This window comes from Chelmon rostratus, chromosome 17, assembly GCF_017976325.1.
Source record: "Chelmon rostratus isolate fCheRos1 chromosome 17, fCheRos1.pri, whole genome shotgun sequence".
Lineage (NCBI taxonomy): Eukaryota > Metazoa > Chordata > Actinopteri > Chaetodontiformes > Chaetodontidae > Chelmon > Chelmon rostratus.
The window spans coordinates 20056155-20072369 of NC_055674.1; the positions used below are offsets into that span (position 1 = coordinate 20056155).

Consider the following 16215-nt stretch of genomic DNA (forward strand, 5'->3'; position numbering starts at 1 on the left):
ACAGTACTAAAGTCTTCCGAGTTTATCCTCTGGAGACACTGAATATCTGTTGCTAGCTTCTGAACCGAAGTGGTGCACGACCGACTAACGCTGCAGTCCCTCGAGCCTCGCTGCTAGCGTGGCCTCAAAATGCGTATTTTTCAAAATGCTAATGGAAGCTAGGCAGTCATGCTAGTTGTATCAGCTTGTTCTTATAGTGGCAGCTACATACAACACAGAGTGTCTTTTCTGAAGATTCACTTTTGATTGATTAAGTACATTTAGTTATAGATAATACTACGTCCTTTGGTGGAAAATTGAATGCAGGACTTTTCCTTTTGATGTAGTATTTTTTTTACATTGTGGTACTGACACTTGTGCTTCAGTAAAGGATCTTCATACTCCCTGCACCTACTGCTATACTGTACATTACAGATCAAATGAAAGATCATTAAGTGCTTGAAACTATTATGACATTGAAATTAGTTAGCAAACTGTACCCAAAGGGCCATTTTATGGGGATTTTTGATTTTGATTCCTACAGAGTGGCACAATGTAAAACAGTTCAAATGTACAGAGTAGTGCAGACAGTCAAAGATGAGTCAAGAGGAGGAGAGAGGAAGCAATAAGAGCAGAGGGTGAGTGAGGGGAGAGATAGATGTGTGTGTGTGTGTGTGTGTGTAAGTCGTGGTCAAAGCACAAGTGAGTGACTGCAGCAGGTGATACACCAGGAACTGGAGCTCCTCTCGATCAGTGAGTATATCACAGTATTTTACCTTAAGTTGAAGTTTACATGTTTTGTGTGTGTGTGTGTGAATGACTGTCATTTCTTGTAGCTATAAACACTCATGTGCAGTTTTAGGTACAGGTTGCTTTGTGGGTGGATGCAGAGGGGATGAGTTGACTTTTCACTTGGTCCATTTTCATTGGTTTGGTAGATTTCAGTGACACGATGATAAGCGGCAGTGTTGATACTGAAGTTGTGCGCACCCCCGTGTACTTAGAGCCATTTTCTCAGTGTTAATAAAGGCTGATCTTTTGAGGGATTTTGAAATAGTAAGTAACATAAACATAGCATGCAAAAGTGGGATGTAGTGTTGATTTAAACCCTGAGTTCAGCCGTCTCAAAGCAAACATCGTCTCTGCATGTGTGTGTTCATATGCAGCACATCGCATCATTACCATGTGTGATTTCTTCCAAATGTGGTCATATGTTTTTTTTCTCTTTTGTTCAGAATAGACAGCACTTGTCCACCCTGACCACCCCCCGCAGTGTTGGCTGTGATCGAGCGTCATAGGAAATCCATCGGTGTGCGTCACCTCTGCGCCCTGTAACCCGGGGGACACACACCTCTCCCCCGCCGCTTTCACTTTTTCTGTTCAGCCCATCCCGCGTCATCATGGATCTTTTGGAGTTGGGGGACATGGGCGGTGGCTGTGAGGATGAAAACTGTAGCCTTGCTTCAGGCTTCCCAGATAACCGCTTGAACCAAGAGTCCCCGCTGGACGAACCTGTGTTTGGACTGATTGAGTTAGGTGGGTAAAGAACAATAACAACAAAAAGTACTACTGCATAATGTTTTGGAAATGGAAATTTAAAGCTACACCTGGCAAGATTTTTGGGGAAACCACATCCAAAAACATACATCACAAAGTGGGGGTGCAGCTGATATAGTCTCCCATCCTCTCTGACTTTGCTGTTTATCTACTTTGACTTCAGCAAACTGTGTAATCTGGACAGTACAATTCAAAACTCGCCCTCATCTGATCAATTCTTGCTTGTCTTTGAATAGTTCACCTTTTGGGAAAAATGCTCATTTGCTGCTGAGAGTTAGATGAGAGATCGTTACCCCAGTCTGTGCAGTAAAGCTACCGCCTGCAGCCGGTTAGCTTAGTTTAGAATTAAAGGCCCTGAAAACTTTTTTTTTTCACTCAGCTTCATACTCTAAAGTAAAAGGGGGACCTCCATGAACATACAGTTGTATGCTTTGGACAGTTATGGTTACTTCACAGATTTTCTTTACTGTCTTCCCAACTGGCTTGACATGAGCTCGGCTCTGTGGCAGCACACACTTCAGTGCACCAATCAGGGCTTACCATTGTGTGTGTGTGTGTGTGTGTGTGTGTGTGTGTGTGTGTGTGTGTGTGTGTGTGTGTGTGTGTATTAGTATTCTGCCTTTGACAGTAGAGTAACAGGAAATATGGTTGGAGAAAAGGGTATGACATGCAAGAATGGTCCCCAGCCAGGAAGTGAACCGAGGATGTCAAAGTTATGCGGTATCCACCTTAACTATTAGGCCACTGGAGCACTAAAAGATATCAGTATTTTTAACAAAATGTAATGATGGTTATGGGGTTGTTTGTTCAGATCAGATCAGATCAAACAGATCTACATTGGCCATGATGAAGATAAGAGAGAACATTATTGATTCTGAGGGAAATTGTTGTTCAGCAGCTGCAGTACACAATATCCACTATATACAGTACCAGTAAGGTGTACTAGTTTTTGGTACCTTTAGTCACTGCTAAGCTAAGCTCACTGGCTGCTTTCTGTAGCTTCATTTATAGCTGACATACATTGGAGTGGTATCAATCTTCTCATCTAACTCAGCAAGAAAGCAAAGTAGAACTACAACTATAGTTGAACTATTTCAACATGGTACTGTAAAATTCAGAATGTTTCATTCCTCATTCTCTATTCATGGCTGACAATGTGTACAGTTGTGAAATAAATTGGTGGTTCTGATGAAACATATCAATATTTCATATTCTAGTGTGTGTGACTGTCATTTACATTCCACTGATGCTCTTTGGCCTTCTGGGAAATACACTGACAATTCTGGTGGTTTGGCTCCGACCTCACATGAGGAGCTCTACCTACCTCTACCTGAGCAGTATGGCTGTTAGTGATCTGCTGATACTGCTGCTGCTGCCTCTGGACCTCTATAAGGTACACACACACACACACACACACACACCTTTTTACATGCATGCATACTCTGACCAGACACTGATGTTTTGGCTAAAGGTGCATCACAGCACAAATTACAGACCACTGATGTGAATGCAGAAGGGGGCATGATGCATTTGCTTCCTTATGAGAACTATGATCCAAAAGTGGTTTGAAGAAGCCATTGCTGCCTTTCCCTGAGGGGAATCCCTGCTGCCAAATTAAGTTTGCTTCTATTACACTCAAGAGTCATGTCATAGCCAGAGTTTTCTTACATCATTCTGCGATCATTTCCTCCGCACAACGACAATGGAAGATCCAATTATACTGTATGTGTGAGTAAATACAAATTATTTTAATAATTATTGTAAAATCTGCAGTTCTTTATTCCTCAGCTGATTTTGATGTAAACAATCAGTATTCACTGGCTCCAAATAGAGCATTCAAGGTTGGTTTGTAAACTCAGGCCTGAGTGTGACAGATGTGCTGTCATGAAGCGGAGTAAAGGTGAAAATGTCAGGGTAAAATAACTGTCCTCTCTCTCCCAGCTCTGGAGGCCCAGGCCCTGGCCCTTTGGAGACTTAACCTGTAAGCTGACGATGTTCCTCTCGGAGTGCTGCACCTTCTGCACCATCCTCCACATCACCTTCCTCTCCCTGGAGAGGTATGTGGCAGTCTGCTGGCCAATCACTGCCAAGACGCTGGTGACGAGGCGCAGGACCAGGGCTCTAATCGCCTGCCTCTGGCTGGGTGCGGCCGTCAGTGCAGCACCGGTGCTGGTCATGGTTGGAGTGGTGGAATTTGGCGGAGAGGAGCAAGGAGTCAGCCAATGGAGGGAGGGTGGAGGGTGGCCAGGCAGGGATGGAGAAAAGGGAGAATTCATGATAGGTGGAAGGGAACAAGGAATTAGACGTATAACCTCGATGGATGGAAGGCTAGAGGGAATAAATTGGGAAGAAAAAGGTAAAAAGGAACTGAGTGAAAGAGTCGGAGAGTTTAAATGGTTTGGAGAGAAAGAGGAGAGAAAAATGGGAATGGGAGAAAAAGATGAGAGGAGACAAGGAGATGACGGAGGAGGTGAAGAAGAAGGAAAGAATGAAGCTGAGGGAGAACGGCAAAATAAAATGAGAGAAGATGAGGGAGGAGGAAGGGAAGAAGGTTACGGAGGACAGATTGACATGCGGGAATGCCGCTGCACGCACTACGCCGTCTCCTCTGGACTGTTGTCGGCCATGACCATTCTCTCCAACTTGTACTTCCTGGTTCCCCTATGCATCCTGGGCCTGGTCTACAGCCTGATTGGACGGACGCTGTGGCTCCGCCCACAGAGCAGCCGTAGAGAGCAGAGTCACCGACACACTGTCAAAATGCTGGGTGAGAAACACATTGTTCACTCCCTTTACTGAAACAAGAACACATAGAAACGTACGCATACGCAGAACTCACGCTAACTGAACCGACTGACAGACAGTAGTGGCTGGTGGTTATTTACCTACAGGCATTGAGAGACATGCAAAGGTTTAAATTTAATAGAAATGCTGACTGCGCATGAATTCCTGTTTCTCACTAACAGAAAATATTGTCTTCACTTGGTTGTCATATCTGATTAAAGGCCACCTGTGATAGTTACAGCAATTCAAATATGCTGTAGTACAAAGCAGCCAACAGTTTAGCCTACCATGTGAAACACCTGTTTTTCCACCTTTGCTTCAGGTGTGAATGATTCTGATGTCTTCCCCCTGTGCTTTCTCCCACCTGTCTGTCCCTCTGTCCCCTCACCTTCTCCAGGAGTGATTGTCTTGGCGTTCGTCCTGTGCTGGCTGCCCTTCCACGTGGGTCGGACCATTTTCTCTCTCACTCACGTCAAGACCGGAAAGACGAGCGCTCACACAGAGATAGATGAAATACCCTGTGGTATCTGTGCAAAACCCAAGGTCCAAATCGACACACACGCTACTTTAGACGCACACCTGGCGGACACAGAAGCTGAGAAGCACGCTGACACGGACACACAATCCGATGATGCCAGCACAGACGAACACCACGCTAACGGTATATCACACACTAGAGGGCAACACTTAAACACAGGCCCGAGCACACATCATCTGGACCCTAGCATTCAAACAGGAACGCATGCAGCTACGCAGACCGACACGCACAGTGATGCGGCACGCGTTGACACACGACTTGATACTAGTGACGCAAACACCAACAGGAAGTGCTGCACAAACGCACACACACACACTAGCATGCAAAACAGGATGTCACAAAACACACCCAATCATACACCTCCCACTGCAAGCACAAACACATATGCTGTGACACCAGCCGACCTATACAATGATAATACACACCATGACACACCCTTCAACTATACATACACACACCCTGACGCACACTTACACCATTTTTTATACTATCTCTCTCAGTATTTCAACCTGGCGTCCTCTGTCCTCTTCTACCTCAGTGCTGCTGTCAATCCTTTACTGTACAACCTGATGTCTACCAGATATAGACACGCGGTACACACCCTCATACACACACGCTCTCACACACGATCCCACCGCCTGCACACGCTCACGGCACGCCACTCCACAACCACTTTATAAGGGCGAATAGTGTACGCGCAGGAAAGGACGCACACACTGCATGCAAAAAAGGGAAGCAATCAAGCAAACACACTGCAGCCTATTTAACCTTAATTGTGTTGTAATTAAACAACATCTTGTGTATTGTGGACGTTAGTTGTAGGAGTTTGATGTATATATATAAAGGGCATTTTTGTCTTAATTGATGTTTAACTGCGATGTTTACCAATGTTGCTGATGCAAACAGCATCAGAGAGTCTGAATAACTCAGTTTATTATAAGATGATGTGTGACCTGTGAATTAACTTGGAACTAGCAGCTGGTTTAAATTCACCCTGTTATCTATTTTTGCAGTCATTGTGACTTGTCAGAACTCCACTGAGGTGTCCCAGTGCCAGGGTCCTTTTGTTGTGAAGCCTGACAATGGCATCAATAAATGGAACATCCATCATGTGTCCATGTTATTCATGATTCTGTTGCTTTTCCTGCGACGACTAGTCACAATGGCAGCGGAAAATTTCATAGATTTGCTCACTTTTAGGATATGTTTTAGCATTATTTAGGCCTGACCTGCACATTGCTGTATTCATTGTTTCAGGCTGTGAACATGTGCCTTTTCATTGACGTCATTTTGAATTGGCACAGTACGAAAAGCACCGGTTTAAAGGTCCAGTGTGTAGGATTCAGGGACTATCTATCTGCAAAAGTGGAATATGATGTTCATAATTGTGTTTTCATCAACGTATAATCACCTGAAATTAAGAATCTCACCCAGAATGAGCGCTTCATATCTACAGAGGGAGCGGGTCCTCTTCCACAGAGCCCACCATGTTGCACAGCCATGTTTTTACAGTTGTCAATCAACCAAACTGCTGCAGCGAGTCTTAAAGTCTGCAGACAGCCAGGATTAAGATGCACAGGCCAGCGAGCACTGAGTGCACTGTCTGACTGCTACATGAACAAATCTGGTGAGCCTTGAAGCCCCCAAGAAGTCTCTTTGGTATTCTTTGGCATACAGACTGTCATTCGGCTTGTGCAGGAAGTGACAAAGACAGCAAGTACGAGAGAGAGAGCCGGTATCAGCTGCAGCTTTAAATAGCTAACAGTTAGTTTGGTAACATATAAAAGCTGAGTCGCCTCCATTTGTCAGTGTTTGAGTTTAAGGACATGCTATTTCCTGCCAGCGGTTCGAACCAGCGTAGACCCAGTATGTGCCGAATCTTTTTTGGCCAGCACTAATCCAGACTCATATTAGATTCAGTTGAACTGAACCTCCACTGTAGTTCCACCAGGAAAGGATTGCTTCACAGTCAGTATGGACAGGAGAAATGATTACAGCCACCAGTAACTGTCTCAGTCTATATATACAGTAGCATCTATATTGTCCTAGGAATTGAACAACATACAGAATCTAGGCAAACGTGAGCTAAAACTCGACAGTTTCTATAAACAGGCAGCATCACACTCTGTAGTAGGGCTAGCGCATTTTGAAAATATGCGTATTTTGAATCAGCTCCTTTTCACAATATGTATCACAGAAGAAACTCTATGTGCACGTAAGTTCAATTACGGCAACTGTGGCCTGCTCAAAATATATTCTCGCATCCACAGACGCACACACAGCACAGGGCTATCATCTTGATTCATGTAGTTTCATATAGGCTGATGTGTTTTGATGTAATGTATATTGCATTACGTGTCCTCTTGTGTCCGATGCTGATATAAATGCCTTTATTTGATCCACAGTTGAGGTTTCATCACCTCTGTGAAGGACGTTATATTTTCCCCGTGTTGGTCTCTCTGTCTGTTAGCAGGGAACATTTCAGAATGGATTTCCAGAAGTTCGGTGGACAGATTGGCCTCAGGCATAGGGACAATTGATTTGTCGGAAACCCAGGCCATTTCTTCCATGAGATCAGTTCTTTCCTTTAGAACGATGTGTATATGAAGTAGAGACTTGATGCTAAATAAGTATGAGAAATGTTCAAAATTAAAAAAAAGATCTGTAGCTTACTCAAACCTTATGAAATAGAATCAGTAGTTCTGTCTCATGTCTTGGTTGATTGACAACATGGTTCATATTATAGTAACTGTATGACTGTTATTCCTGTACACTTGTAAAATGCAAGGATATGCCATATTTGTTTTTGCTTGTACTTGACATGAGGCATTCCCTGGGATCAATACAAATACAGTTATCCATTAAGAATTGTTGCTGTTTCTGTTCATTTTTTGTTGATGATAGCTGATGGGTTCTGAGATTGGCAGCAATTTCAGTCTCCAGTTTTCCCCTCTGCCTGGTTCTGTTTATTTACACCAGTATCTGTGTATCTGCCTTCATGAAAGGAAAATTGTGATGATCACAAATTATGCTTTTTACCTGCATTTCTATTACCATAGCAGAGCTAACTTTCCACATATTTAGACATTATAGAGACTTAGCATCCCATTTCCCTATGTTCTGTGGTGCATCATGACTCATCTGCTGCATGTATGGCTATCTTTGTATTTGAACAGTTTGTTTGCTGTGTGTGAGTGTGTGTGTTTGTGTGCGTTCGCCCCGCATGTGTTTAGACTTTGTACCCACTGGCTGAAGCTTGAACTGTTGATTTTCTGCTGACTGATCAGCGACAGCAGCACCGCTGAGGTTTTTCATTTTCACGCCGGTTTCTGTGTGGGTGTTTCCAGTCACTTTTGATGCTGAGATGGGAATAAACTGCAGTACTTCTCCAAAGACCATAGACTGTCTATACGACACCGCCAGGTATGCAAAGACCAAGCAAAAAGCTAAAAAAAACCACCCAAGTTTGGGTGCACTGAATCTATAATATCACCACACAAGTGAAAGCCTAACCCTGACATAACTCTAATCGGGGGGCAGGGATAATGATGAAATTTTTTGGCTAAAATTGTTGTGTGGTCAACAGATAGACAGCTGAGTCATAATACACGTTGTGAAAATTTGACTTTGTCAGTCCAACCCGGAATGATATAACTATCCAGCCATGCAGGCCTGGTTCCTGACGCTTCCCTGGACGCCTCGCTGGCCTCTTTGTTGTCTCTGAACTCCTCCCGGGCTCTGGAGCAGCAGTACTCCACCTTGCAGAGTGGCATGAGCCAGCAACAGAGGCTTGACTTCAACCGTGACCTCTTCACTCTCTTCGGAGGAAACGGCACGGTCAGATCATATTGGTGTTTGGATTCATTCAATCATGTGTTACTGCTGTTACTGTTAGAACCCCGAGGATGAAGCTGCAGCACATAGCATTTGGTTCGGTATGCAACATCCTCAGTTGACAGTATGCCCTGCGACCTGTGAGGGAGCCCTGGCTGATCACCTTGGAAAGTACTCTGCAGTAATCAAGCCGAGAATAAATAAAAGCACGTCCAACTATTTGTCAATCACAAATTAATAAAATTCTCACATGATGATCAGTCGAGTGGTAGCAGACAGGAGTGAGTGCAGCAGGCCTGGGAGTGTGTCTATTTCTTCTGCACTTCATCAGAGAGCCATCTAATCCCCTCACAGGGTATAGCTGTTCAGTTATCTTAGCCATCAGACTAATGACAAGCAAGGGATGATGAATTGGTAAAAGACGAGCAACTGCTAAGATCATTTCCGATCATTGCTTTCAAACATTAGATATAACTTAGAAGGAACCGATGCTGTTAAAAACAAGCCATGGCTGCCATCTTTTTATATTCAGAAAGTGCTGCCTTTTTCACCAGGTACCAGGAGGTGGTGTTTGCTACTCACTCCATACATGGTGGGTTCTTAATAAATGCTGTCCTCCGCCTCAGCTTCCTGCTTGACAGACCAGGTCATGCCCCAAGGATGCTGCCATTCATTCTCTAACAGCGGAGTCTCTCTGTGATGTCCATCAAAGAGCGGCCCTCGAAAGTCACTGGACTGCAACTTTGCTCTTGACTCCCCACTGACAGTTTGTCCAGTGCTCTGCATTATGTGTGTTTCTCTGTGCTCAAGTTAATGATGTGCTCCTGCGACATTCACCGCCAGCTGCTTCAGCAAAGCTAAATCCTTAGCACAGGAAGACATAAGCTGCTGCTGCAGGCTGAGGTGTAATTAAAAAGTACAGGAGAAATACAAATCACTAGACAAATAGGAAGGAAAGCTGACCAAATTACCCGTATTCTGCAAGCCCAGTCTGAAATGATGTGATAGAAATATTTAAACGACAACTTTGTCTGAAAGGTTCTGATAATGTCACTTTCATTGTGTGTGTTGCTTCTGCAGGTGAGTTATGGTGGTGTGGGCGTTGTTGCACTTGCCCTCTCAGTCCTGTTTGAGATGCTAGCCCATCATCAGACCACTGGGTCGGGCTCGTCCAGCCCGGAAGCCAATGCCCCACCTCCAGACCCCATACGCAGAATGTTCGGCGCCGACGCGTGGTCGGACATCAGCTCGATTGCCAGCGAGTTTCTCAAACAGGTGGCTGGATTTTAGATGTAATCTAGTAATCATAGTGATTGCATGATTAAGGGTTAAGAACAATCATGAGTGTGATTTATGCTTTCTGCAAAAATGTGGGCTTGAGCCGCAAAGCAAGACGATGTAACTTTCAGTGAATAGCAGCCGCTGTGGCCACATGTGGCAATCATGTGACAAACTTCTGAAATATAAAGCAGAGAAGAATCACAAAGCCTAACCCAATGCGACGTATTTTCTAATGACCTGAAGTCTGATGATGATTCAATGTGACAATCATGTGCCATGGCAGATTCCTGGTGCAGCCAATGACCAGGACAAGATGGCGGCACTCCTGGAGAGCTACGAGAGACGGCTGCGATCCGACCTGACGGAGTCCTATGAGAGGATGGTGTTAGAGGAGAGGAGCGCTCTCAGCTCTGCCGGGGTCGGCTTCCTCACTGATACAAAGCAACTACAGAATTGCAAATAATGTTGATTATCATTGCTTTGTTCACACCTGCTAGAGTGAAGAAGTGTGATAATCCTTGTTTTAAGTCTAGGTGTTGCTGGTCCTGGTCTTCTGTATGGTTGTCTTAGATTTCCAGGGTTCAAATTTAAACCTACCATGTTCTTGTACCTTTCATGTGCAGGTGAAGCAATGGATGAACGGAGCTGCTCTCCATGTCCACACCTTCCTCCACTGGAAGCGTCTGAGCAACTCTTCAGCTGGAGAAGCCTTAAGCCTGGACTACCTGCAGCATGTTGACCCTCTGCTGCAGATCTACAGAGAGTATCTGCTCCAAACGGTACTGCTCTCCTTTTAAAATCAGTGATTCTAGTGCAGTTTACTAGGCAGAGATTTCCTACCAAAGGGAAAATCACTCACATAAAACATTCATTTCCCCATGAGGCTACCAGGGGCCAGTGTCTTACCATCCACTGCAGTGATTAAATGCCGCCACAAGTAACTTAAGCATTACAAATTAACACCATACAGCTGGGAAACAGAGCAGCAGAGTCATAATACTAGAGGTGCACAATCAGGCCAAAAAATAATATCACAATCTATTCTATTGCAATCACAACCCATGATCAAAATTATGATGTTTTTCTCAATTTTGAAATGCCTTATAGCCAGACCTGAAATAGCACGTGAATATCTCCATTTGCACCATGTTGCATTATTCTTTTTTGGCACAAGCTTTTCTTCCGCCCTTCATGGTGACAGGGTCCTTGCAGGGCTGTGGTATTTAACTGCATTATTTTTAACTAGCTGTATCTAATAAACTGACAACACACAAATGCACATTCATATTTTGCTTAAGCGTTGTTTTAAGGTCTGCAGACTTTTTCTGATCATGGAAACATAGAAAACATGAGCATCAGCCCACAGTCCCTCCCTCTGTCAACAGGTTAAAGTGTTTCCGGCCTCAAGCTCCGGCCCCAGCGGGTTGCTGATAGTGGAGCCTCTGAGAAACGTGAGCCACGGGGTTCACTACAGGGTCTGTGAACGTAGGGCCATACAGCGGACTCTGGCGGAGCGCTTCCTGTCCGACCAGGACCTGCAGAGGGGAAAGGAGTTCTTCCAGAGCTCCCACAAGCACCGTGACGCTCTGATGGCACAGCGAGGACACTTTCAGCTGAGTGTGGTTAGAGAACAATAACACCGACTGGCTGTTGATTGATGACCTGGCCCAGAATCCCAGTGATGGATCGTTGCCTCATACTGCATTACTTTGTGTGGTTACAGGATACATGAGCAAAAAGCCTGATTCACAACCTAAACCAAACTTCCCACTTACGACTATATCAGCATGTAGGCTAACGTCAGCAACTCTGGCCACTTCTGATTTATTGAATTTATGCTCCAGCAACCCTTGCCATCATCCAAGATAGTATTACACTCTATAAACACATCAGATAGACCACATCCCAATTTACTTTTGATGTCTATGCTGCAAACAATAAAGTATAAATCTAACCTTCATGGCCTTGCACAGGGAGCTTTAGCCTCAATCTTTTAACACAATGTTTCAGCACATATAAAACTTACTTACTATTAAATGAGTCAGCTGCCAGTCAGAAACATTAAAAGTCAGCTGGAGAGGGTGTTACCATCCAACTCGTCAAAAAACGAAACGTTCAAAATATACAATGGCTTCATCGAAAAGAGCAAAAATCCCTATCAACCCTGGCTTGAGTGAAAGTTGAGGGTGAGCTGAAGTAAGGGTGTCATGTGTGGATTGTTCTCACTCATTAATGCTGCAGGCTGACTGATTCAGTTTTAGTTCGCACAACACTGAAAAGTTTTTGGGAACACCTTTTCAGTACAATTCAGTCTAATACAACAGCACCTCCAACTGTTGCCTCCAAGATGACCAGAGAGCTGAAACAAGACACTTTGACAGCCTTCACTAAAGCTGCACATGATCAACGCTTGGCAAAATACTTGAAAAATGTAATAAATTACTCAATAGAAATTACTCCTTGAAAAGTAATTACACACAAAACAAGCAGCATGAAGTCAGGGAGACTGAGATGGCAACAAGAAGGCTATTCAGAACAGAGGTATCAGTCAAAGCCAGTGATATCTTCACAGATATTTAAATATTTCAATTGAAAATAGGCAACAAATAGAACAAACGATAAAAAGGGGCGCTACACACACACACACACGCACACACACACACACACAATTTCTTCCTGAAGTAGTTTGTTATATTTTATTGCCTATTTTTACCCTAAAGAATATATACCTGTTTGGAAGATTTGTCTAAAATCAGAATGACGTGGTATGTACACATTTAAGACAAAGAGACACATTAAGTTAAAGTAATTAATGACAAAATAAAAACAATATTGGTGGAATAAAAAAAACAATATAGATGTAGAAATAGTAGACACCATATGGAGGACTACACTACTCTTTTGCATACAGCCATTATGTGACCTGTTTTTCAGTGGCTTGTTAACTCCACTAGATGGAGCTCTTGGACCAAGCGTTATGACTGCAGACGTTTCTTTTTGTAACAGAAAAAGTAAAAAATGGGAAAAAAAAGTTTTCATAGAGATATAAAACAAGCTGAGATCTTGTCCTATATTGCATTCCTTTTGAAACAAATACATTTCCTTGCAAAAAAGCACAATAATGAATCCTGTAAGAGGAAAGTACTTTCAGGATCATGCTTGTATTTGTTCAGTTTATACCCACTTACTCACTCAGACATATTGCAGTGATGCATTACTCATTTGATATTAAATCTCCCATCGAAACTGTAATGTGAAGACAATTCTACTTTGCCTTCATGCTGTCATGTAAGTTATTTAAATGAGTCGCAACCTTTTTAGTTGTCCCATGTAGTCATGGTGGATGTCCTGATGGCTGGTTTTACATAACAGATCATATTAAATAACCTGGTTCGGATGGACAGTATGACTATCAGTGCAAACACACACATGTCTCGAGCCCTTGAGAATGACATCCCATGCTACAAGGTAAGTCCCAAACAGGACAAATGTAGCTGGAACACTGATCATGTCCAGGACAGTAAACAGTCTTTGATGGTCCTGCTGCAGCAGATGGGGGCCACATCTGTACGCTGGAAGCTTTTTCACTTTCCTGATCCTGCTGCTGGTCGGGGGACTTTCTTTCTCATCTTTGTGGTAAGTATCTAATCATGCTCATATTTCTTCACCGTTTTCATTCTTTTCTTTTCACACCCACATCCACGAACTTCAGTCCTCCCTCCTCACACCCTGCCGTCAGGCTCTTCTTCCTGTCCCTCCCCCACAGGAAACTGAAAGCATCTCTTACCTCATGCAGCACCCACTCTGGCATATCAGTTGCTCCCATCACATAATTACATTTTCACAACAATACAACTACTTCTACAACTACTTCTTAATCTCAGCTCTCTTAATCTGTTTTTTTTATTCACTATCGCTGCCCAAGTAGCATCTCTAGCTTCCTCAGCCTGTATTCCTCTATAAAGACCTTAATGAGGTCTCTTTTTACTTTAAATGGAATATCACACATACCCATAATCGATGTCTCCTGCACACATTACTTCTGATTTTTCTGTTTGCTACTGAGGCTTGCCCACATGTTAATATGTTTCATAGTTCCTTTTATATCAACTAAATTCCTCACCGTGAATGTTGTGTCATCAGCGTATTGATGAATTAGTACATTGATCTCCATCTGTGCTTGCAGCTGCTAAAAGTGTATATTATCAAGACTTGTGTTTACAGAGGTTCTCCTCTGTCCACGTGTCTGCAGTCCCCTCACCATGAACCAAATCATGTAAGCTGTTCCCTGATGCATCTGATTTAAAGTTTACACTGCTAGATGCATCAAGTCAGTGATTTCACCCTCACAAATATTTCTATCAAGACTACTGCTGTCAGATAGATGGCATATTATGAAATTAGATGATTAGCCAAGCTTCCAGGCATGTTTTCAATATTTTTTAAAATATTTCCCCATGACTTTCCATATTCATATTTGGTCCTAGGAACACTGCTGCAGGTAGTGGCCCAATTGATTTCTGTCCTTAACACTGCATATGAATTATAAGCAAGCCACAAGTAGGTTATTGTGCCTATGAGAAGAAAAAATAAAGATGTGTGGACTGCGGACCAGGTCATGAAACATTACTAGTGACTAGTAACAGGCTAGTCATGGGTTTATTTGGTGTCAGAGAAGAGATTTGATCATAAACCTGCTCACACATTACATTAATCCTCAACCAAACAAAGGTAATTTTCTTGTATGTCTTTGTCCACTCGCTGTGCTGCTTGAACTATACTTTGTGATCAGATGTCAAACATTCCCTGTGGATCCACCTGAATCGAATGAAGGACTGGAATCAGGGGCATTCTGTTGTGTGAGCGTCTGAATGAAATGAAATCAAATGTTCAAATCAAGCTTTTTCCAATTTCATAAATGGAGGGAAAGGGGGAATGCTTATTATATTTGCTCATCTAAATTTATTTTGAGAGTGAGAATTGGTAGGCGAGCCAGGCAAAGGTGGAAATCATTAAATGACCAAAAGGTAAGCTAAGAGCTAACCACCACCAATATGACGATTCAGTAGCCTGACCATCCCATCGCATCCAGGCCAAAAACCAGAAAAAAACATCTGGGCACCTCTTTGTTACCCGTTAGAAATTAGCATGTATTTCAACTCATTTTTTCCCTTCTTTTAAGTTTCAACAAACAATCAATAACCATTAGACCTCAACTCTCTCTCTCTCTTCTGTGTTTACAAATGGTCTGAGAAATTCAGCTATCAGTGCAGTGCACCACGGCAGCCTCCAGGGGGCTGATCCTGCTTCTGGGAGCAGCTAGGGTGCTCTCCAGAGTGCTCTCTTTGTGCCCTGTCCACAGTGGTGTGGAGGGCTTCCACCAGAGGGAACCTTGAGCCAATATCTTCCTTGCCCAAACATTGTGTATTCTTTCTGTTGAACCTTGAATCTGATTTCACGTGTGAGTACAATAGAGTACAATATCTCAGTTCTGACTGTTGCTTCTGTGCTGTAGCTTGATGGTTGAGAGTAGACTTAGATAGCCCTGTTAGTTTTTGTTGGCCAAAATAATTACAATTTCTGAAACATCCCATCAGTTTCCAGCCAGTCATTGCACTGGGGTCCTCACTGCATTCCTACAGAAATGCGCAAACATTTAGCATTGTGACATCTATGTCAGTTGAAAGTGTTTCAGGTAGCATATAGAGCCTTCTGGCCAAAGACTGAAACTGAGGCTATTTTTGTCAGATGACCTCAATAATGAGTAACTTATCTCGGTCTATCCTCATAATATCCATTTAACCATTTTGCATACTTAACTGTTTGTCAGTGCTAACAGGCTTGGTACACTTAAGTCAAGTTTGCTCTCCCAGTGTTTGACATTTGAGATTTGGTGTTGTTCATTAAATTGCATTTATGTAGTGGTATTTCAGGTGACCATTACAGTCTTGTGTACTTTTACATCTATACTGCAAAAACAATTCATCGAGCTTCACATTTAGATCTTCAAAAAGAGATTGATAGATTGTTGAGAGATTGTTTTGTGGAAAACTATGCTTTTAGGTTTAACACAATAAAACTAATATGGACAACAGTAATAACAATGAGCAACAACAATGCTAACATTAACACAGAACAACATGAAGGAGAGACAGAATGACAGAATACATATTAATACCACTACTGATAATTATTATTCTTGTTGATGTTAATAATATTATTAATATACGTCTTCTTACTGG

General features: G+C 42.9%; 1 protein-coding gene across 1 annotated transcript; it reads left to right on the top strand.

The window, feature by feature from the left end:
* Positions 1 to 1379: 1379 nt before the first annotated feature.
* LOC121620455 lies at positions 1380 to 11610 on the top strand. Its single transcript, XM_041956496.1, has 10 exons — positions 1380 to 1515; positions 2754 to 2929; positions 3478 to 4303; positions 4718 to 4981; positions 8206 to 8281; positions 8521 to 8695; positions 9773 to 9967; positions 10257 to 10391; positions 10597 to 10752; positions 11359 to 11610. The coding sequence occupies exons 1-10, from the start codon at positions 1380 to 1382 to the stop codon at positions 11608 to 11610; spliced, it is 2391 nt and encodes a 796-aa protein (XP_041812430.1).
* The last annotated feature ends 4605 nt before the right edge of the window (positions 11611 to 16215 follow it).

Coding starts and splice junctions, on each gene's coding strand:
- LOC121620455 (XM_041956496.1), top strand. CDS start 1,380: ATGGATCTTTTGGAGTTGGGGGACATGGGCGGTGGCTGTGAGGATGAA. Junction 10,392..10,596: donor GCGCTCTCAGCTCTGCCGGG/GTCGGCTTCCTC, acceptor TTTCATGTGCAG/GTGAAGCAATGGATGAACGG. Junction 10,753..11,358: donor GAGAGTATCTGCTCCAAACG/GTACTGCTCTCC, acceptor CTCTGTCAACAG/GTTAAAGTGTTTCCGGCCTC.